This window comes from Nyctereutes procyonoides, unplaced genomic scaffold, assembly GCF_905146905.1.
Source record: "Nyctereutes procyonoides isolate TBG_1078 unplaced genomic scaffold, NYPRO_anot_genome, whole genome shotgun sequence".
Taxonomy (NCBI): domain Eukaryota; kingdom Metazoa; phylum Chordata; class Mammalia; order Carnivora; family Canidae; genus Nyctereutes; species Nyctereutes procyonoides.
The window spans coordinates 62,453,538-62,477,528 of NW_026575146.1; the positions used below are offsets into that span (position 1 = coordinate 62,453,538).

The 23,991-nt window shown below is 50.3% G+C and overlaps 1 protein-coding gene across 3 annotated transcripts in view; it reads right to left on the minus strand.

Annotated features, from left to right (window-relative positions):
* Positions 1–23,991, minus strand: part of SYK (spleen associated tyrosine kinase) — an 85,515-nt gene that overhangs the window by 43,432 nt on the left and 18,092 nt on the right. For all 3 annotated transcript variants that reach the window (XM_055309458.1, XM_055309457.1, XM_055309459.1), the window contains exons 2-3: positions 9,800–10,259; positions 7,681–7,841 (exon numbers count right to left, since the gene is read on the minus strand). In XM_055309458.1, the coding sequence (XP_055165433.1) occupies positions 7,681–7,841; positions 9,800–10,213 (575 nt within the window). In that variant the 5' untranslated portion in view covers positions 10,214–10,259. The remainder of the gene's footprint in view (positions 1–7,680; positions 7,842–9,799; positions 10,260–23,991) is intronic.

The window sequence follows — 23,991 nt, forward strand, 5'->3', positions numbered from 1 at the left end:
AGAACAGGAAGAAGAAGAGGAAGAAGAAGGAGGAGGAGGAGGAGGAGAAGCAGCCACTGCTGCCACTGCTACAGCCCTCTTCGACTCTGGAAGACCACCTTCCCAACACAGGACACTCAGGATTCCCACAAGTGCATATCAATCAAACATGAGCTCACAAATATCATGAAGACCTAAGGAAGCATGAGTTATGAAAACGAGGGGAGGGAGGGAAAGAGCGGAGGAGACAGGTTTATGCCCCCAAGGACTTTTGTAGGGGAATCATCAATCACTGGAATATCAGTTGATGATGTAGGAAATGTTCAAGGAAACAGAAGATGGCATTAAGCAGGCATGAAAATACTCTAATGTGCCCAGGAATATCTGAGAAACCACCACCACCACAGACTGAATGGCTAGAAATTAAAAAGAAAATGCCATTTCATTGGTGGGGGAAAAAATGGTGGTTGAGTTGAAAAGCGGATGAGACACAAATGGAGTGACATTTAGTGAATTAGAAGACAAATCCAAGCTATCACACAGTCCAGCACGTGGAGAAAAGATGGCAGAAAATAAGGGACTATATATGGGTTGAATATATATAGGATGAATTAAGGTCTACTACGTGTTTAATAGGAGCCTCTAAAGGAATGAATGGAAGAAAAAGATTAATGTTTGAGGAAAAATGGCTGAATATTTTCCAGAACTGACAAAAGAAAATAATCACAGTCGAAGGGAGCACAGACACGAGTGCCACTGGCTTAGCTTGACGCATGTTATCTGCTCTGTCTCCATAACAACTCAGGTAAAACGTCAACTTCCTTCTCCATCCTATTATTGAGTGATCTCAGCTCAGGGAGGTAAATTGAATCGTCTGAGTCACATTTGTTCCTTGTTCTCAGGACACACGAACGTGTACCCTTACACGCTATCCTGGTGTCTGACAAATGTACCATACTGTGAATACGTGTTTCTCAAGTGGCAAAAAGTTGTCCTTGCATTGAAAAACATTATTAATACCTACTTCCAAGGTGAGGTCTCCACCACCTGCCATGCAGTCTACCTGGTGAGGCAGGGGAGGTGGGAGGGGGGCAGAGAACTGGTGAAAGGTACTAATATTCAAGGGTGACAGGTGCGCCGTCTGGTATCCCCAAGCTGGGTCTGGACGAGACAAAGGCCACAGGGCTCTGATCTGCACACCCTGCGTTCTGGCTGGATGCAGCTCTTTGCTCTAGACAGCCGCAGTCACTGAAACTTCTAGGCCCCAGAATGCTGTACACCTTCACAGGGCCCTCCATGCATGTTGTTCACTGCTTCACTTGCAGCACCTCCCATGGAGCCACGAATGGGAGAGACATGAATGCGCACGTGTGCACATATGTGTAAGGGAGAGGGAGGCTGGGAAGGGTGTAGTATGATGGAGAAGGGCATGGGAGGGAAGGGAAGGGATAAGAGAAAGGGAGACATAATGCAAGCGTCATGCTCTACCTGGAAATGGCTAAAAAGGTGGGGATGATTCTGATTAAAGTGTTTCTCCTTAGAAGGGACAGGGGAGGAACGTCAGGGGGCACCTGAAATTCAGATGCAAGGCACGTAAAAGCATGCCACGTGGGGGGAAGCTGCTGTTCCAGGAGGGCTGGAAACGAGGTCTGGAGAGCAAGCTGCACTCCTACTTGGCACTTGCTCAGAGGCCGCCCTTCAGATGAGGAGGGGCTTCCTGTCTCGTGTGTGGCTGCAACACTGAGGTCATTCTGTTGGGCCCTAAGACTCTGCACGGACACCTCCTGCTGCCCCCCTCTGCACTTTTTTTCCCTCCTGCACCAGCTCTCTTCTCCTTACTGCTCAGGGCACACGTAAATGTCCCCTTCCTCAGAACGAGGGCTCCCAGGGAGGCCCTGCAGTGAGCACTCGGGTTCCACCCATGGAAATAGCAGCCACCATCCCTGCACTAGTGGCATTCAGAGGAAGTGGGGGCTGAAGAACAATGGACACGTGCACAGAAACACAAGAACGTACTGAGTGTCAACAGTGTGCGTAGGTTACACGGGGTGACCGTGGTGGATGGAGCACCACGCACTCAGCAGTCTGTATCTTTCCGAGTTGGACATCAGCCCCCCGCCTGCAAGCATGGTGAGCTGGGGGCCAGCGTCCGTCCTGTCTCTCGCGGTCTCCACAGCCCCTCTACAGAGCCTGGCACCTATCTGGAGGAATGCACGATCGTTTTGTTGAATGAATGAATGACAACCTTCACAGCTTCTCTCTTTCAATAGCGCACATCTAAAATCAGGAAAGAGATGCTATGGTGAATGTGGTGTTGGAGACTGACTGGTGTGACAAGTCCTTTGACAAATCTGAAATACTATCTTTTCTTTGTAACATTACTTCAGGGAGCCACCTTCTGTGTACCGTAAAGGTCATCTGAAGTGGCTCTTGACTCTGTTAAGAACCGCAAGGACTCTAAGCCACAAATGATCAAATACTTACCTGGGGACCAAACCTGAGGAAGTGATGGTTTTACCTTTTTTTCTTTTCCAGAATATGGAACTTTGGGATTGTTTGCATTCTCAGACACTTTACATGATGAAGGAAGGGCACATGCACGTGGGCTGACACTGCCCAGCCTGCACCACGCGCTGAGAAACACCTCTGCATGCCCATGCCACCCAGGAGGGGCTCAGCACTGTGACCGCACAGCCTTGGGTTCCTTATGATTTGTGAAAGACACTTAATCACAACCACAGAAGACCACTCTTTCCTCCATTTCGACTTCCTACCCTGAGGTTGACAATGATCTTGCAGATGTGCCTGCATTGCTACTAATGAGTTGTCCACTCAGAGGAAGGACTGTGTTTTCTGCATATGTAGGAAATAACAGTATTGCATTTTTGTCCATGGAAGGGGCAGTCAAATGTTACACTGTCGAAAAATGTAGAAAATAAAAGGTACTACTGAGATGTGTTGGGTGGTTAGATCAAAAATTACAAAAAAAAAATTACATTAGTGTTTTCTAAATTCTGTATGTTTGCTATATTTCCAGCTTAAAAAGACTATCATTTATTGCATTTTTTCTAATTCTAAAAAATATACTTTGTACCTAATTTTATTTTTATTTTTTTTTAAAGCAGGTCTCCAAACTGTGTATGCTTTGGACCCCACCAATCCCGGGTCCTTCCTTTGGGAGTGGGGGATACGTCATTTTTGGAAAGTAAGTTGTTTACATTTTTTCACAAATTCATTTTTCAGTCATACTCGAGCTGTGACTAATTTCTCAAAGCAGCAAACCATGTTGTTGTGGGGGGTTTCAGAGAGCCAAGGGCCTGCAGCCTCCTGGTCCCTGGTGTCACCAGGAAGGCAGAGCCCTGACCCCTATCTGCAGGCCCATGACGGGGAATGTGGGGCATCTCTGTTCGCACGTCTGGCCAGGCAGACCCCAGACACGCACAGGTGTCTTAGAACACCCGCTTAAGCACTGGCATCTCACAGCTCTGGAGGCCAGAAGTCTAAGGTCAAGGTGTGATCGATTCAGTGTCTGGTGAGAGCGTGCTCCCTGGCTGGTTGGTGCTACTGTCTGGTTGTGCACTCATAGGGCCATGCCCTGGCATGTGTACGCATCAGGCCCTCTATTCTCCTCTTCCTAAGAGGACACTAACCCTTCATAGGCCACCTCATGACCTCCTCTAACCCCACCCACCTTCAAAAGCCCACCTCCAAGTGCTGCTACACTGGCTCGGGTTTACCATTTGAATTTGGGGAGAATGTTCAGCCTATAGCAGCAGGTGATGAATAATCATCTCTAGAAACACCACAGATGACTTCACGAGAGGGTCAGTAGACCCACATGGCCCATCTTTGCAGTAAAGAGCCTTCAAGCCTACACCCTTTATTCTTCAAGTATGGTGCAAAGACCCCAACACCTATTTTCCCAAAGTAACCCCTGAGTGGTCCCAGCATTCTGTGTGGACAGGAGACAGGACACAGGAAAGTTGACATTTCCTGTAGACATGCCCTGGTGCCATGCTTTTCATGGGGACTGGGTGTGGGAGGGAGCTGCTGGTAGTTTGGGCATTTGTCTCAGTCCAGACCCATCTGTCAGAGCCCTTGGTTGGGCTCTCATCTCCTACTTCCCTGACAACCCTAGGCAAACTCCCTTGTGTCTAAGCTCCTCTTCAGAAAATCAAGGACTTATACCCATGAGCAGTAAGGTGCCTTCCGACTCAAGTCTTCTGCCATTGCACAAATTCATGAGGAGAAAAGACTGGTCCTGAGGTGGCCAGCATCCCCCAGATATGCCTCAGCCTGGAGGTGAGGAGTTTCTGGGATTTATATCCTGCGTCTTGAGCTGTTCCCATGAAGATCCACTGCCTCATGCAGGCCTCACACTTTTTAAAACATGCTGACTTTTCATCCGTGTCTTCTATGGGTCACAGGAGTGTGTGTTTTCCCAAGAGAGGGTTCTTGTCACATTGAACCATAATGTAAAATAGAGGTTCTAGGACGAACTCTTGCACTTCCTCATTTGACTGTCCATGTTGTTATCTAAGTGGAAACTGCAAACATTCAGTGTTGCCCAAGGGTGTCCTTTGGCCTCAACAGTCTGTGTTCTTTCAAGACCCCAAACCAGCCTGTAAACACAGTCCCCAATTCAAGACGGTTCGATTTGTGATTCTTCAGCTTTATGGCGATGGAGAGAAAGTGATAGTAATTCAGGAGAAACCATACTTCGGATTTTGGGTGTAGATCTTTTCCTGGGCTGGTGGTATGCGGTACAGTCCTCTGTGTGACCTTGGGATGGATAGCCATAGCCGCCAGGCAACAACCAACACACTGATAACCATTCTGTGCATCATTTTCCACACAGCATTTCATACATTGCATGAGACAGTCCACACTTGACTATCAGATATGCTTTGTATGATGATTTAGCCCAACTCCATGCTCCTGTGAAGGGTTCTGAGCACATTTACGGCAGGCTCAGCTCAGCTGTGGTGTTTGTTCAGTAGGGTAGGTGTATTAATGTATTTTGGACTTATGATATTTTCCACCTACAAAGGGTTTATCGGGACATAACCCCAACATATGTTGAGGAAGATCTGCATTTATTAGCATTCTGCAAAGAGCTAGACATGATGCACCACACGCTGACATGCATTAAATCAAGTTTGTGGATGTCCAGTATTAAGAGTCACAAAAATTAGGTTTTGGTTCTGGATCTGAGAGCCTCCTTGGTTCTTCTCATTTTGCCAGGTGCTCTGGGAGGCCCCAGGGAGGGCAGGCTGGCTGTGGCAAGTCTCAGACAGGGTCATGCTGGAAACAAGTGCCCTGAGCGAGGCAGTGGGGAGCATGCAGCAGGCCTCTGACTGCAGCCAGACTATGCCCTAGAAGGGCTGGGAACAGACCAGTGTAGGAAACCAACAATGCAGAGTGAGGTCAGCCTCATGTGGGGAAAATCAAGCCGCAAGACGAGGTCAAAAAAGGAACCGTAAACATGGGGAAACAGGGTAGATGCGAGGCCCGTTCATCAAGTACAGCATCCCACATGGCCATCCCCACCTGAAATTCTGCCTTCCTTCTCACTGAAACTCATGCCAGGGACACCAGAGGACACAGGGGAGCCGTGCTCACACCGAGGGCACGTCTACAGGGAAGAGCTCTGGCCCTGATCACAGCCAGGTGCACAGGGCACAGTGCAGAGCCATGAAGCAGGGCCTCACAGCCACCGCACCACTGTCTTCCAACAAGCCCCACACACAGTGCCTGTGCTCAGACATGAGAAGGCAGAGAGGCCCTGAAATCTGCAGAAAAACTCACATCACACTTGGGTTCAAGCATGAACATGCACCATGTGGCCTCTAAGTGTGCTTACTCCTGCACGTCTGCACTGGCCAGCCAGACAGGTCCCACTGGCCAGCCAGACGGGTCCCACTGGCCAGCCAGACGGGTTCAGCTGACTGCTCTAACTCTTTCCCAAAGATGCACCGACTGATGCTTCTAGTGCCCACCGGCCCTCTGAGGCCCGGCCCCGCCCAGGGCACATGCTACTTCCTTGACGGCAGCTCCCCACTGCCTTCAGGTCTCTGCTCGAAGCAAGGCCCCTTGTCTCAGCATAAAACAGAACCCTATATCCCCATCCCAGAGTGCTCTATCCCTTTACTTTTGTGCTCTAACCTACTATACGGTTTCTGTTCAATTGTTCAGTGTCCATTTCTCCCAAGATGCTGGGCTCAGGAGGCGGACGGTTGTGTGGCTCCATCTCTAACCTGCAGAACGGTGCTGGCAGTCACTGCAATGTGGATTCTAGAGGATGCTGGCTCACGGACGGGGAAGCCAGCTCCAATGACTGGAAAGTAGGCAGGAAAGACCTTCTGCGGGGAAGCATGGATGGGGCGTGAGAACACTGCCGGGGAAGGAACCAGCAGCTGGCTGAGCCCTCGGCTGTCCTAGGGCCCCCTGTGTGAGTGGGGAGTGGGCAGCCGTCTCTGAGCACAGTGGTTCCCCAGTAAGCCTGGGAGCAGGTGTCTGAACCAGCTCACTTTTTGTATTACATCGCTTGGGGCTGACGTCACACATCGGGATGCTAAGTGGACAGTTTCATGACATTTGTGCTGGAAATTATTCCTTAGAAGATGGTAAAAGTCTGAACCTCAGGGAAAAATAAGCAAACAGGTGCCACACAAGGAAAAAAGCCTCCCCTGCAGGATTTCTGCTGGAGGCTGCCACTGCACCCACTAAATCGCCATCCCCGCTCCCACTGTGTGCCAACGCAGGCTACTCTGTTCTTGTTTTACTCTTAAATGAAGAGTATTGTGTTTAAGATAATTTTTTTCAAATAAAAGATATTACAGTAGAGCCTGATAGACATTCTTTTCGTGGATGTACTCAGCAAAAAACACTCCTGTTTTTAGAAGAGTTTACAGTCTACTTTGTGTGACTCCACATGCCTGACCAAGGAGGTAAGTGTTGCTTATAAGTGTCCAAGACAAGAATGTGATGACCATCCCCTGGGGCACCCAGCTAGCACCTGTGGAATTCACCAGGTGAATGTGCCCCTGCCAGCCATACCCCCGTGCTGGCTTACCACCTCACCTGTCTAAGACAGCCGCAAACCATCCTCCACTGCTGGCCCCACCCCGAGGTGGCCTGTGTCCCCAGGACCTCGAGCACCGAGGTCCATCAGTCACTAGGGTAATAACGAACACAGCTAGGGATGCACACCTCATTTCTGAATTTGTAAGGCCGAAGTCCACAAACCTGCCTGTGATCAAAGCCATCACAGGAAACCACTCAAACCCTCAGCAAATTTTCTTTGGTATCTACCTGACTGGCATTTAGTTCCAAGTGACACCAGAGAAGTCAGGTCTGAGATCTCGGGGTGGGGGTCTGTGAGTGAACGAGCCACCGCAGTGCTTTTACTTCAGAGGGACAGCCACAGATATCATTACACATCCTCTATTTGCCACGAAAAGCAAAATATGTGGCGGAGTAACGTTTCTTTCCATGTTATGTCCCTCAGGACCCAAGAAGAGTGTCTCCTTTGGGGTAGGATTGGGTAAAACGGATGCTGAGTTATAAGGGATGGCTTTGGGAACGTCTTTTCAGTGGGCCCGCGTCTTCCCCAGGCTCCAGCAATGGGGAAGCTGAGATGCCCCAGCTGTCCGAGTGGGCCCGGCCATAGGAGCTGAATGGAAAACACACCATACTTACAAAAATTTTCCATTTGTCTTGGAGCCTATCATGACAATTTGCTCAGATTCAACTCGTGAAATCTTCCCGTGGAACCAGGGCATTTTTTCGTGGGCCGTGGTGGCGATCAACTTCTCCAGCTGAGGTTTCTGGCTGATAATGGCCTGCTCCAGAGCCTGACCCTGCCACGAGAAGGAAATAGAGTGGTACTAGGTAAAAATGAAAAAAAGAAAGACACAGAAATCATTTCAAATCTGTCCCAAGTCCTGACAGTGGTAATTCATTCATTTTCTGAATAAAACCAGTAAGATTCTTAGATGTGATTTAAGTACCTTCGAGTGTATAAGTCACAATGTAGATTTGGGGAGGTTGGCCTTGTTTTTTTTTTTTTTTTTTGAGATTTTATTACTTATTCATGAGACACACACACACACACACACACACACACACACAGAGGCAGAGACACAGGCAGAGGGAGAAGCAGGCTCCATGCAGGGAGCCTGACATGGGACTCGATCCCGAGACTCCAGGATCATGCCCTGGGCCAAAGGCAGGCACTAAACCACTGAGCCACCCAGGCATCCCTGGAGGTTGGCCTTTTTAAGCCAAACAGGGCTTTAGAAACCATCTGGCACCATCCCCGAGGTCCAGAGGGATGGCAGTCCTGCACGAATTGATGGCTCTGCATCACAGCCCCACCCCTCCAACCACTCAGAAGCCCCAGGACATGTGCCACAAAGTACACATGGCTTTCCCGGCTGCCCGCCAAGGCCTCCTCCAAGCCCTCACACTGCAGAAGATGTCGCCACAGGACACGGATGATGTGGAAAACACATGGGGCGGGGGCTGACAGCTGGGTGACCTCCCTTCCCAACCGTGCTTAGGGAGTGGAGAGAGTGAGGTACCCCCCGCAGCTGTGAAAGAAGACCCCACGTTGGATCCTTGGAAGTTACGATGAGGACAAGAGGAGGTAAACATTATAAGGAACCCAATCTAGGGGCAGGAAGGGAGGAGGGAGGACAGGGAGGAGCTGGAGATGGAAAATCTGTCCTGCTACAGGTGGCTCGAGACACAGAAATCGTGACAGGTGCGACCCAGAGCGGCAGCCAGAACAAAGCCAGTCAAAGGGAAAGGAGCGGGATGCTACTTGGCTCTGAGTCGCAAATGCATCATTGTGCGGAGGGGAAGAAGGCAGCCCAAAATGCTACAGGCCTGTGAGTCCCTTCCTATAGAATGTTCTGGAAAAGACAATCACTCTGGGACCAAAGGGAGGCTGCTGGGAGCTGGGCTGGGAGCAGCTCATCTTGATTGCGGTGGGACCTACATGGGGCCCTGTGTTGGTCAAAAATCATAGAACTGTACCCCTAAAAGCTTAACATCACTGTGTATAGGTTACAACTCCATAAATCAGATCTGTCTGACTTCGAAAAACGTAAAAAAGATGGTCTCAGGCATATCTAATAAATGCTAATGACAACTCCTGACCAGAGTCCTGCTAACCTGCCTGCAAGCATGAATTCGTGTCGACCCCACTCACGGAGGGAAAGCAGTCACTGTGCAGAACCCTCCAAGCACCTATCCCATCTCACACCGCGTGCATTAGCACCACCAACACAGGGAAGTGCAAGAGAAATATGTGCACACACAGGTCCAAGCGGTGAGCCGAGCTGCCTCACCATCCGGGGCCCTTCCAGGGGACGACTTGTCAGTCTGTGCTAATTCAATACCTGTGCCTTCCCTGGGGCTGGCCCACCGTGCTGGGGGTCCTCGTGCCCGGGGGCTGCAAATGATGGGCTGAGGGAAGTTCCTGGAGGCACTAAGTGCCGGTCCCTGGGCACCAGGGAGGTGCGCTCCAGGGCGTGGGAGGGAACACCAGGCGGTCAGCCAGCCACAGGCTGCTGCAGCCACGTGCACGCTCACCCAGAATGTTCTAACGGAGATGTGGTAGGAAGAAGCTACAGAATCAGGAGCCCATCAGCACGTACCACGTGCCCCCCTTCAGGTACATAAAAGCAGCTGACACCTGGGATGCCTGTCAGGAGGTCCCCCCGTGTGAGCCGCATCACCACAGGCCAGGCTGCCCTCTCTGAAGTGACCGCCCCCAGGAAGGGGGACCGTCCTCTCGCAGCCCCAGGCGCACCTGCAGGTTCCAGGTCTGCTTCACGTACTCCCTGATGAGGCTCTCCTTCAGATCCTCGAACGGGCCGGTCTTGGGCTGCACCCCGGGCGGCCGGTGGAAGGGCTGCTTGAGGAGGCAGACGAGGCCGTCGGACTCCTGGGAGTGGTAGTGGCACAGCTCGGCCGGGCTGCCGTGCGTCCTGCCGCCCGCGATGGCGTAGGTGCCGTTCATCTCGCGCTCGATGGTGTAGTGGTGCGCCTTCCTCCCGTGCGCCACCGACAGCGCGAAGCCGCCCAGGTAGTTGCGGCTCTGGCGCAGCAGGTACAGCCCGTCGCTCATGCCGCCCTGGACCAGGTAGTCCTCCGCTTCCTCCCGGGTGATGTTGCCGAAGAAGAACGGCAGGTGGTTGGCGCTGTCTGCCATGCTTCCCGCCATGCCTGCACCTCCCCGTCAGGGGCCGAGGGCACACGTGGAGGTCTTCCTGGCAAAAAAAAAAAAAAAAGAAGAAGAAGAAAGAAAAAGAAAAAAACAGAAAAGAAAAAAAAGAGAAGAGAAGAGAAGAGAAGAGAAGAGAAGAGAAGAGAAGAGAAGAGAAGAGAAGAGAAGAGAAGAGAAAAAGATGGGACATTGGTCAGGACCTGAGCAGCAAGGTCAGGTTGCTCAACTGCTGACCCGGGCCAGGTCCTCCCGACAGGAAGCTCTTCTCTCTTGGGACCTGGCGGTGGAACCAGGTCCTTCCCATCCTTCCATGTTTTGCACAGAATCAATTTCCAAACACGCCCTCTTAGTATCAAGCTCCAATACAGAGCAGTAGACAAATGTGACCAGGTTAACCTCTTTTTTTTCTTGGTAGGGACAGATAATTCTAAAAGACACATCACAAAGGGAAGTCCCATGGGAAGATGGCCTGCACGCTGGCCCGCTGGCTGGCAGGTGCATAGCGCAGACCCCAGGAGAGCCTGGTCCAGCGGCCTTGGGAGATGGAGACAGCCGTCACAGACATGCATGGCTGGCCATGGGCAGCAAAGATGTTCCCCAACTATTGTACCTGGACGCTGGCCTTCGAGTGGGTCTCGTCTGGTAGGCCCTCACCAGACAGCCCAGGCACTAGCCGTGTTCACATACTGTGTAAGACTGGGATGGCTGGCACCACAGCCCATGCATGCCCGTCTGGGTGGGTTAGGGGGTGAGGGGGTTTCAGGAGCAGGACTGCAAGCCCACACCCCGAGGATGAAGAGGCACAGCCTCTCCGCAGGTGCCTCTGGCCTTGGGCGGCCGGCTGTCCCTTCCCTGTCCTTCTGCAGACCACTTCCTGGACCCACCATGCACCATGTGCGTGGCTGATATTATAGAACCAGCGTGGGTTCTGCATCTCATGAGGACACCTGTCCCAGAGAAGCTGCTCCTCGCACAACAAGGACGTGTGCTCTTCAGAAGAGTGGCATGGAGGAAGCGGCTGCATCTGTAACCGGGAGGGCGTGTTCCCTCAGTTGTGCTTGTAGATGAGAACGGAATATGCCATTATCCAAAAAATATCCAAAGAAGCCTATATTTTAACCAAAAGGGGCTGGTCACCAATGGAAAATTACCTGGGTAACCCCGTCTGTACACCTAGGGAGGAAAGCGCACACCCTTCTGTGTTACACTCGGACGTGCACAGAACACACACCACAGACACGCACACGGCCATGTGAAAACAGTGTCTCCACCACACAGATTTCCCGACAAGCAGTGATCAAACACAAGAATACCTGCCAGACACAGGTAATGACTTTCTCCAGCCAATACTGCAAATCTGTTCTCCTGAGTGAGCCCCACCCAAAAAAAATCAGGTTTATTATAATGTAATGATATAAACAATTTTCTGGCTTTCTTTCTTTCTTTCTTTCTTTCTTTCTTTCTTTTTTTGTTTTTTGCATTTGACTAAAATCATAAGTTTTTTCTCGTCGGGGTTCTAGTAGTTCCTGTCTCAGCCAGGTTTGCTTTGCTATATCCTGTCTACACTTGCACGTACGTCCGAGGGTGCCATTAACAACAAGACCTCTCTGGGAAGGAGCAGTATTTCTCTTCCAGTGCTTTTTCCCTCGAGGCACCCCCATCTATGGCACTGGTCTCCCCTCTTGGGCCACTGCCCCCTGTCAGAGAGGCCCCTGGCACTCCGCCAGTGCTGTGGAGCTCTCAGGGCCCCACTCCCCGCATGCACATCCAGCTTATCTGCCTGCGGACCCGTGCTGCACGTCACGTGGGCTCCGTCAAAACGCAGAATGCATTGTGCCATCAGAATGTGGCCCCCAGGGTCAACAAGGTGGCTGCCATGCCCCTCGCTGGACCTGCATCCAAGACCCGCACGCGCTGCCCGTTGACTCGCCTCACCTGGATCGACCTCCGGAAGCCCTGGACGGAGCCCAGCCCCTGCGCTTCCCTGGGTCCATCTCTCTCCTTTGCAGACCCCAGCTTCCGTGGCTCCTTCCTTCACTTACTCTGCACCCATTGGGTGCTGGGGCTGGGTCTCCGGCCTCATCTTCCCCCTGCACATGCACCCCCACCCCCACCCCTGCTACCAGCAGGCCCAGCACTTGCACACTCACTTGCGCCCACTGAGCTGCTGACCTGAACACTGTGCCCCTGATATTTCCACCTGCACGTCCAACACACAGCTCAGCTTTCGAGGGCCCCTGAGGGGGCTTTGGTTGCTCAGGTGCATCCCTCCCTCGGCCGGCCCTAACCGGGGAAATGACACCGACCTTAAACAGCAGCTGAGGACAAGACCCTGGAGTCTCCAGAGCCCTCCCTGTCACAGCGCACAGCCCCACGGAGGTGGGGGCCAGCCTGCTCACTCCCCGGGGAGTCCTTTCCTTTAGGAAGCAGTGAGCTCCGTGCTGGAGGGTGGACCAGGGACCTCCGGGGATCTCTCCTCAGTTCTCCTCTAAATATGTCCCACAGCCACAGCTTCTCACCATCTCCCATCATCACCCTGGTAGCACATGTTGCAGGGTCTTACCAGTTCCTCCTGCCACCTGCCCTCCAAATGGTCTGCTCCCTACACGGCAGGTGGGGGAATGTGGGCAGGTCACCTCCCTGTGCCATCCCAAACCCTACTTGGTTCAGTCTGAGCCGCTTCTCACCTTGCCCACGTTGGCCATCCACCCTTCCTTCCTGTCCTCACGGGCAGAGACCTTCCCGGTTGCCGGCCACTGCTCATCCCTCCTCAGGCCTGTGGTCTCCGCTCAGGCCACCTCCCAGAGAGGTGTAAGCTGACGACATGCCCCCATTCATCTTTATCTCATAAAACAGTTTATTTCCATCATCGCCTTCCCCAGGAGCCAGCTCTTCCCACTCTAAGACGGGAGCTCCCCAGGTCCCCCAGCACTCCGGGGCTTCTTAGGTGCTCTCAGAATGCCTGTTAGAGGGAAGCATACCCATCTCTCTTTCTTTTAGAGTTTCTGCAGTGAACGCATGACCCCCACCATGCAGCCACTTCACCAGGCAGACAGCACCGAGCCAGGGCCAGAGAACCCAGAGGACAGGCCAGACTCCTCCTGGATCACTGCTCCCGCGTTGGGGGGACCTGTGTGCCCGACCTCTGGCCTCTCTTCCTCCTGCCCAGCCCCCCATCTGCTGACAGGACATGCAGGTACTTCTGCCTCCCCAGATGATCTTCCCTCTGCTGGCACCTCAGTGTCCTCCCCCCTGCCCCCCGATGTTGCTTCCAGAGCGTTCACCATTCTGGGCACTTTGCCCACACAGTTCCATGCCACTCTTCTGAGACCCCCTTCAAAGTGCAGCCAGGGTTGATGCCACCACCGCAGAGACCTCAACAAGCAGGGGCGCAGGCCACCCCTGGGTCTGCTCCTGGCGTCCACAGTCGTGACCGTGGGTGGCCTCGGCACCCCAGAATTCCCGCTGGGCTTCTAGCTAATGCATGATGCCCTTGCACAGCAGCCAAAGCACGTCCCCACACTCCTTCTGTTGGTTCCTTGCATCCGTTACCCGACATGACCTTGGCACAGGGTTTCCGGATGTTCTGTCTAGGTCATTCTGATGTGGGAGCTGTCTTGTCCTGACAGCCTGGCCTCCACTGATTAATGCCAGTAGCACTCCCCCAAGTCCCCCACAGTGACAACCTCAAACTGTCTCCAGATGTCTCCAAATGTTCCCTGGGGCAATGCCGTCCTCCACCATGCGCCCTGATTGGAAACCACTGTGCTCTCGGTTTTGGCCTGACACGTCCCTTCCACTGCATTAGCATCCTCAGCGGTGAATTGGAGGTTCCAATGTCCCCTGGTGTAATTCACTGCCATCATCACTGTGAGCGAAGGACAGGGAAGGTCGGGGAAGAGCAGAGTCCCATGGTGGTCAAGAGAGAGAAATGGTGCCAGAAGAGAAATCTGGAGTAATCCTTCAGTAATCCTCCTCCTCCTCCTCCTCACAGTAGTAACATTTTTGAGAATTTATTATGTAGCAGGTCCTGGTCCCCATCTGAAACCTGAAGATGTAGGTGGTATCATGTCCATTTAATTAACAGAAAACAAAGCACTGGTTTCTTAACTGCATCAGGTCTCCAGGCCAGGTGGCAAAAGCAGGGTTTGAATTTTGAATCCAGACACTCTGGTTCCATTATCTTTACTCTTGACCACTTGACTGCTCAATGTCATGGCTTACTTGGCTCACCCAGAATGAAACTGACCCTTGGGTCACTTAGGAACACGGCATGGCACACGGCATGAAGCCTGGGGCCATCCTCAACAAAATCACCAACCAAAAGCGCCAAGAAGTGCAAAAAAAAAAAAAGAAAGAAAGAAAAGAAAGAAAGAAAGAAGAATCAATCAATCAATCAATCAATCAACCAATCATGGTAGTAAATCGACCACGAGGAGGACACTTGTGTGCAGCCTGAGCCCGGACAAGGAGGCAGGGGCTTGCCTCACTGGACCTCAGCCGGGAGCGGGTGTGTCAGGAGGCTTGCATTCCGCTGCTCGGCGTGTCCACAAACCACACAGACGAGGCGAGTACTGGCTGGAGGTTGTGAAAACAGCTCAGAGAGAAGGCGAAGTCCTAACTGTGGAATCTGTGAATAATGAAGGGTAGTGGAAGGGGAGGTGGGCGGGGAGTTGGGGTGACTGGGTGACGGGCACTGAGGGGGGCACTTGACGGGATGAGCACTGGGTGTTATACTATATGTTGGCAAATCAAACTCCAATTAAAAATAATTAAAAAGAAAATAATGAGGCCTGACTGCCCGAGTTTGCTCGCTTGCCCTGCAAGGACCCATCGCTGCGGAGGGAGATGCGCTGGCTGCCTGGGCTGAGACCACAGTCCTACACCCGTTCCCCGAATCCGTGTTTGTTTCAGGGCCTTGAACCTTCGCAGGGGTCTCTGTGCTTGCATTCTTCTTCAGCCCTATCCGTCCGGGTTTTCAGGGGGCCCAGACCAGGGCTTCTTAAGACCCACTGAAGCGTGGCTCCTGCCCAAGCTGTGCTCTCTACCACACAGGCGCGGCTCCTTGTACTTCCTGCAGAGAACGTTTCCCACGGCGCTCAGCATGCTAACGTGGCCGATCCACATCCCCAGCCCCACAGCCTCCTATAATGTGCAGAGGTGACCGTGGCAGAAGCGAATGGCAGTCTGGGGAAATATCTGGAGACAATTTCTGCCAGAGTCCTGCCGGGCAGGCGGGGGAACAGAATCAGGAAGGGGCGACGAGGTACCTCGGCTTAGGACACTCAGAGCCACACAGCCTGCCCCCCTCAATGCAAAGCAACCCCGATAAAAATTTGCCTGGGAATTCCCTCCATTGCTTGCAGCTGAGAAAATTAAGTGTGGGATGCATATAAAAAGAACACCCTCATCTGCGGGTTTGATTCATTTACATAAAAAAGAGGAAAGAGCCCAGCCTGCAGGGGCAATAGGGCTGCCGAGCGGGCGGGGCAGGGGCCGGCTGATTACTGGACGCGTGAGCAGGCCCGGCAGGTGCACTGTGGACCACCCCCCCCACCCCGCCCCAGGAGGCCCCAGAGGAGGACCACCCTGGGCCGGTCCACAGAGGGCGGGCGGTGGGCACTGCCTCCTGCAGCAGGATCTGGGGGGGGGGGCGGGGGGCGGGGGAGATAACACGTGGACACAGACGCTGTGGCCACACATGGAGAAACAGAACCCATGGCGCCCCGCCTGAGTCAGTCCCGTGTCCACCGGCTTCCTGAGTGATAGGGGCTCGCCCTCCCTCCGGGGCCGTGCCGCAGCCCTGGCCCAGCTTCCCGAGGCCTGCCCGCTGGCCACTGCTGCAGACGAGCCCTGCAGGCCGAGCCCTGCAATGCCATCTCCGCCCCGCGCCCCCATTCTGCATTTGTGGGAAAGCACGGCTTCCCAGAGTACAAAGACACACATTTCAGAAACAAAAGGTAAATCTAAGGCTGGAGAAAGTGTCTTTCTGTTTTTTTTTTTTTTTTTTTTTTTTTTTTTTTTGTGTGTGTGTGTGTGTGTGTGTTGTTGTTTTTTTTTTTTAACTAAATTTAGAAAGAGAGGGAGAAGTTTCAATACTTGAAAATACCACCCAAACCTTCCAACCTGTATTCTTTTTTGATGCCTCCAAACTTCAGGTCCTAACGACGCATGGAGGAAAGATTGACGCATCTTAGCCAACACCTAGATTTTCAGGCTCCACAGAGAACCTTGCTTCCAAGCCGAAGCAATGCTTCCTCCTCGACCCAGTAGCACAAATCACAGATATTATGTGCTGACGTCAACATAAATTTTAACTCTCAACATATTTGGTTGCATGCAAGAGACCAGCCCACCCTAAGTGAATTTAACATTAAAATATAAATCATTTATTCACTCTTTATGTTTGTTGAGCATCTACTATGTGCAAGTGATTTTTTTTTTTCTGGGTGCCATGTGGGAAAGAGAGACTCTTTGCACCCCAGAAGTGGCTCCAGGGAGCAGGAGTCTGCTCCAGGGGCCCAGCGTTAACCCCAAGACTGTGAGAACCTCTACACCTCTCCTGCCTTCTGGTGTTACTGGAAGTCGCTGCAGGTTCAGCTTCTCAGTGGGAGCTCCTACTCACCTACACCCTGAACTGGCCATATGTGGTCCTGAGGCTTGGCCCAGACTCAACCCTGGAAGTGGGGGTCTCGCCCCAGCTCAGGCCCAGCAGGCTTAGCACAGAGAGGGTGGGGTTGCAGCCAGCAGGTCTCCTGACACCCAGCCACTGTGTCCCAAAAGCAGGAAAAATAAAAACAATGAAGTAATAGGCAGGAGAGCACACTGATCACGACTGACAGCTGTCAGAGGCCTTTTCACGTGGCAAACCACACAGGGAAGCTGGACAGACAGTGAAACAGCCACACTCTCCTTGGTTCTGCTCCATGTGACCCTCCTGGTGACCCTCTGGGGAAGCCCCGGTCGTCCCACAGAGACTTGGCTTCTCCTGTCCCATCCAGAGGTCCCTGGCTGAGGTTTTCAGCTTCTGGACACTACTTTTGGGGTTCCCATCCCTGCACCTCATTCACATAAACACAGAGACCCTGAGGCAGCGGGAGAAACCCAATCACCTGATGTAAACACGCAAGGATGCACTAAACTGGGTTAAGACCTCCACAGAAAGAGTCACTTGATATATATTAGAAGTCACTATCACCTTTTTCTAGTCGTGGAAGGATATTTGTGGGGGACTCATGCTTGCCCCACATCACAGCAGCCTTGGCCGGTGCTCTTGGTTGTCATAAACCTGTGACACAAGTATACGCTGTGCTTGGGTAGGTGGCAAAGGTTGTGATGGGAAGAAGCATGGTTTGGCCACCTGACAACTGCGGGAAAGGACTGGAATGGCACAGGCATGCACTCGGTGGGAGAGCTCGGGCTGCCTCGGGGAGCAACTCAGGTGCAGCTGTGGACCTGCTGAAACCTGCGAGTGGCCCCCTTCCTGCAGACACGCCAGGAGGGTGGGAGGCTGGGGCTCTGGGTGTGCTTGACTCCCACATGTGCAACCTACATTCCTTTCCTGGATTCAAACGCAGGTCTGGAATCAGAGGTCCAGGCCAGCAGGGAGTATATGTGTGTGGGAGGGTGTGTGGCAGGGGGAGCCCACAAAAATGGAGAGGAGCAGTCAAAGGGAAAAGAGCGGAAACGAGACAGAGCAGAAGACACGGCCTCTTACAAGCCAGAGGCCTTCACACCACTGCTGCACAGTGTCTGTAATTAGGGAAGTGGGCCTCCACCTCCAGCCTCAAAACAAAACCAACCGGAAAGCAGAAGTGCAGATCCCCCATGCCACAGGCTTCCTTTAACAGTGCATTCAGATGCAGCCAACCCCCAGGACCCGGATCCCGCCGGAACAGACTCACCTCTGAGGGTGCCAGTGGACACTGCTGGGCCTGTTGCGCTGTGTGCCTGGGGACAAGCAGCGCCCCGGGAGTTCTTACTCAACGACCCCTGTGTTACTATAGGAACCTAAGTGCCAAGCAGGGTACACCAAAATTTTCGTGGGTACTTTAAATGTTTTTGAAAAAGCCCAAAGACATTATAAGTATCCAATTCCCCTGTAAGGCCGGATCAAATAGGAGAAGAATCCTAGAGAAATCTCATCAGGATGCCCATTCCCGGCAGGGGGCCGGCGAGGCGAGCAGATGTGGTCTTGGAGTCAGGAGGGCCTATGTGTGGGGTCAGAGCTCTCTAAGGCCCCGTCGCAGATCCCCTGGGGGCAGCAGTACCTCACAGTACCAGTGGGAGACACAACTTTACAAGGGTCGCCGTTTGAGATGGGAGGTACTTTCCAAACATCTGTACACACATGCTCCGTGCAAAGAGCATGGCTTTAAATGTCACACTCCAGGCTGTGCCATCTCCCACACTTGGAACGAGGGTTGGGGAGGCCGGACTCCACTCCGAAGCATCACTGAGAGACCCCTGGTGGGGGTTTACTTTGGTGCGGCCAGGAGACGCACAAGAATGTGCTTGGGAAAGTAACAGAAGCCAACCTGCACCCCAGGCCTACGGAAGCCACAGCTCTACACAAGAAGCATTGCCATCTTACAGACGACAAACTCAAGCCACCGAAAGGCCAGGTATGCACCTTTAGTGCTGGCCTGGCCGGTGAGAGCCGTGAGAGTGACAGTGGATGATGACCCAGATGGCAGGATGGCAACAGGAAGCTCACCAGCACTGGGTCACAGGGCACCAGCTGGCTTGGCTGCATCCCTAAAGGCGGTGGTACCCGGGTTCATCGGGGCTGGCATCAGGCTCAGGAGGCCTGTTACCTCGCAGGTAACAGGACCATAGGAATCGTGGTGGAGCCAGCGCTTGAGGCCAGCCCTTCCTTAGCCTCAGCCTTCCGAGGCCCTCAGGGGAGTGCGAGCAGGACCTCCGCGAGGCCTTCTGGCCAAACATGGAGTCCCTTTTCTGTCACCTCACAGCAGAGGTTCTCTCCACAGCAGAGGTTCTGCAGGGAAGGTATGTTCCACCTTCTTGAGTATCTATATAAATTGTTCAGGATTCTTCTGCAGAGTAGATGTATCTATTCTTCCCTTCCTGTTTTATTTATTCAATCATTTATTTATGTAGGTGTGGACTCAAGGGTATTTATTTTATACTTTACGTTTTAAGCCAATACTACTTTATTCTGATGCACTGACTGTCCCAGTACACCCACTAGGAACCCTCCTAGCTGGTTCCTGGGCCCTTTTTAAAATGGCTCATCACTGTGGTTTTTGTTTTGTTTTTGTTTTGTTTGGTTTTGGGGGGCACTTCATTATTTCTGGCACTAAAGATACAGCAAGTGTCTCAAGTATGTTTCTTACTCTACTTCTACACTCTCTCATTTCTCTGTCCCTTGTGATTGACAGTGGTATCAGAGACCAAGATCTGGGCACAAGGTGTGCTCACTGCTCTGGGATGTCATTGCCTCCAGACCTTCTCAGATGACAGAGAAAGAAAGTCAACATACAAATACACTTAATCCGTCCATGTGCACCATCTGAAGAATTTCTCTCTCTCTTTCTCTATCTGGATCTATATCAACCTAAACATCAAGTCACATCGAGGTCTCTGTCCCTCTGCTTCTATTTTCTGGAAGAGAAAATTGTTGAAAATTGGTATAATTTCCTCCTTCAACGTATGGTATAATTCATCAAGGAAATCATATGAGCACAGTTGTTTTTTTTTTTTCCTCAGGCAGGGAGGAGGTTATTAAATTATTGACTTAAATTGAAAAGTCAGGACTCTTCAGGCTATTTTCCCTTCTATGAGTCCTGGTAGTTTCTGTCATTCAGGAATTAGTCTATTTCACGTGTGTCATTACATTGATGAGGACAGACTCTTCCACACTAGTGGGTCATTGTTTCTTTTTGATGTCCATGTAATCTGTAGTGATATCTCCTATTTCCGATACTAGTGAATCTGTCTCTTCTCTTTTGTTTACCATCTTTAATTTTTTAAGGATTTCTGCTCTCATTTTAATTATTACTTTTTTTCTTTCTTTTAGTCTTTATTTGCACTTTTGTTTCAGTTTTCTAAGGTAGAAGTATAGGTTGTGGATTATATATATTCCTCTTTATCTAATTTTTGCACTTCATGAATTTCCTTCTAAGCACTATTTTTGCTAAATTTCACAAATTTTAGGTTGCATTTTTATTTTTATTCTGTTCAAAAATGCTTCTACATTTCTCTTCACACTTCTTCTTTGACCCACAAAGTAATTAAAAGTCTGTTGTATAATTTAAAAATACTTGGAGATTTTACAGCTATCTTTCTATTACTGATTTCTAGGCTAATTCCACCATATTCTGAGAACATAATTTATATTATTTTTTATTCATTTAAGAATGTTTACATATGTTTTCCAAGCACATGCTCTGTGTTGATAAATGTTCCATGTCCGTTTGAGAAGAATGTGCATTTTTCTGTTGTTGGATTGAATACTTTATGAGTGTCAAGTAGATCAATGGGATTAAAGGTGCTACTCAGGTCATCTGTACCCTGTTGATTATCTACTTAGTCTATCAATTATTGATAGAAGGGGATGGAGATATTTAATTACAATAGTAGATTGGCCCATTTTCCTTTGAGTTTTTTCAGTGTTTGTCTTCTGTATTTTGATATTCTTTGTTATGTGCATATATTTTGAAGATTGCTACATCTTCTTGGATAACTGATCCCCTTATGGTTATGTAACACTCCTCTTTATCCCTGATAGCCCTCCATTTTCTTAAGTCTGTTTTAGCTAAAATTAATACAGCTATTCTATCTTTATTTTGACTGGTGTTAGCAGGGACTATCTTTCTTCATTTCTTTAGCATTAATCCATATGTGTCTTCACATTTAAGATAGGTTTTTTTCTTTTGCAGACAACATATGGTTGGGTCATTTTTTTAAAGTTTTTATTTATTTATTCATGAGAGACAGAGAGAGAGACAGAGAGAGAGACAGAGAGAGAGGCAGAGACACAGGCAGAGGGAGAAGCAGCCTCGTGCAGGGAGCCCGACGTGGGACTTGATCCTGGGACCCCAGGATCACAGTGAGCTGAAGATGGTGCTAAACCACTGAGCCACCCAGGCTGCCCTGGGTCATGTTTTTGGTTCGCTCCTATAAACTCTGTACTTTAAACTGGTGTAGTTAGACCATCTATGTTGAAAGTGATTGTTGATTTAGTTGGATTGATGTCTAACACATTTGTAACTTTTTTATTCATTGCATTTGTTGTCTCTTTGTTCTCCTCTTTTTCTCTTTTCTCTTATGTTAATCATTTTAGGAGATTCCACTGCAGATCTTCCCAGCATAAATTTTAAAATTTTTAGTCGTTGCCCTGGAGTTAAAAATATACATTTAAAATCTAACTTTTAAATCTAACTTTCAAATAACACTATCCACTTCATATATGGTACAGTTACTTCCCATTCAGGATGCCTGGGTGGCTCAGTGGTTGAACATCTGCCTTCAGCTCAGGTTGTGATCCTGTGGTCCTGGGATTGAGTTCCACATTGGGCTCCCGACAGGGAGCCTGCTTCTCTCTCTGCCTGTCTCTCATGAATAAATAGATAAAAACTTTTAAAAAATGAAAATAAAAGCATTCCCATTCTTCCCTCCCAACAACTGTGACAATGCTTCCACTCCTTCCACTTATTCACCTGTGTGAATCACTAGTATACTGTTGGTTTTATTACTTTAAATGAATGATCTGCCTTTTAGGTCAATTTCAAATAAGAAAAGTAAAATATTTTAATTGACTTTTTCCTCCTTTGATGCTCCTCCTGTCTTCAGGCAGACCTAAATTTTGGATCTATATCCTCTCCCTTCTATCTGAAAAACTTCTTGCAATATTTTTCGTAGGACCAGTCAACTAGTGGGGAATCTTCTAAGTGTGTGTTTGTTCAAGAAAGTCTTGATTTCTCTTTCACATTTGAAGGATACTTGAGCTAGATATAAGATTCTAGGTTGGTGCTTGTGTTTTCTTCTCCCTCAACACTTAAAATATTTCACAGCACCAGTTCTGGTTTCCACAGTTTAAGATGAGAAGTCTTCCATAAATAACTCTGATCCTTGTTCCACTGTGCATAGGGTCTCCATCCCTCTCTGGCTTTTTTCAAGATTTTCTCTCTATGTTTAGTTTCTTTCTGTGAGTTTTCTGGATCCTTGTGATGACTGTATTTTCACTTCCCTTTTAGCATGTCTTGTAATGTTTTTTGAAACCTGGACGTGTTTGACTTTTTGTTGTTGTTGCTGCTGTTGAAACCCTGGCAGTGTTGAATCAGATAATAGGAAGTGGTGAACAGGCCCTTCATGTGAGGATTTAACTTACGATCTACTAGGATTTCATGTTTTCTCACGTTGCATTTGTGAGACTCCACATTCTTCGGTCTTATTTTTGTGTCTTCACTTGTCTTTGGGTTTCCCCAACTACTCCTTCTCAGAGGAGTGTATGCCCACTGTTCTCTCAGCTGCCATCCAGTGTTATGCCATGCCCTACTGGTGGGGAGGTGAGGCATCAGGACCCTGCCATTAACTCTCAGGCTCTCAGTGAGCCAGGCCAGGAGGCTGTGACCTGTTCAAGTGTTTCTCCAGTGGTGTAGCTGCTTCTCCTCCAAACCCCCTACTCCCTTTCCTGACTGTTATGTTCCAATCAATTTACCTAAAGCCTTACTCTCATTAATTATAGGTGTGTGGGGTTTTGTCCTTCAGGTGACACAAGGTGGAGTACAAGGAATCCCTTTGCTTCAGCTGAACACAGTGGTGACAAGATCTTCTCCTTGGAGAGGAGCCTCTTGTGGAGAAGGCTCTGGGTGCATTTCACAATGATTCTTCTCCTCCCCCTACCAGTCACAAGGGGTGCTTTCTCCGTTGTCACCATGACAACCTCATGACCTCATGAGGCGTGTATATATCATTTTCTTCTCATTTTTTTATTCTTTTTCTTATTTTCTGTATTTCTGATGTTTTGATGCCTGGGTCTTGCTGATCCCAGAGAGAGACTGCCCCCTGCATGGTTGGACAATTTCTGCAGACAGTAGTGGTCTCTCCTACAAATGAGGAGCCAACCCATCCCCCATCCCCTACTTGACTGGGCCCTCACACCCTAGGGCCAGGTGCCAGGCCACAGTGGACAGCCCTCACACTTGAGAACCCAATGAAATTGTTCAGAGGAGCCTGTTTCAAGCCTGCTTGCCTCACCTCGCCTTTCCTGCAGAAACCACAACAAGGGCTCTTGCCCACCTTCTCCCTTTCCCTCTGCCTCCCTACCAACCCTGATATTTCCCCATGTGGCCATGCACACGGTACCTCCTGTTTCTACGGATCTGTGAGCATAAAAATGTCATCCTCCATGACAATCGTGTTGGCTTGTCTTACCATACCCGTGTAAAACATTTTCCAGGTATCTTTAAAATGAGACTTTTAGAGATAAAAACCAAGCAAGCGGAGGCCTCCTAAGGCTGCAACTCGGAGGAGTTTCTCTCTCTCAAATTAGTCCACGTTCAGCCTCCAGAGAGTCACCAAAATTGCCATTTACGAGCTCCTGTCCTATCCCCTAGCTTATAAATTGCACGTGCACTGGAGGAACTCAAAAGGAGCTCTGGGTCGCGGGTGGTGGGGACCTGGGCAAGCTCCAGGTATGGACGTGTTTCCTCGCACCTGAGCTGTATGAGGCAGGACAGAGGCACTGAAGGAAAAAGCCCACTGCTGCCCTTATGTGCCCCCGAGATTTCTGCCTCACACCTGAGTTAGCC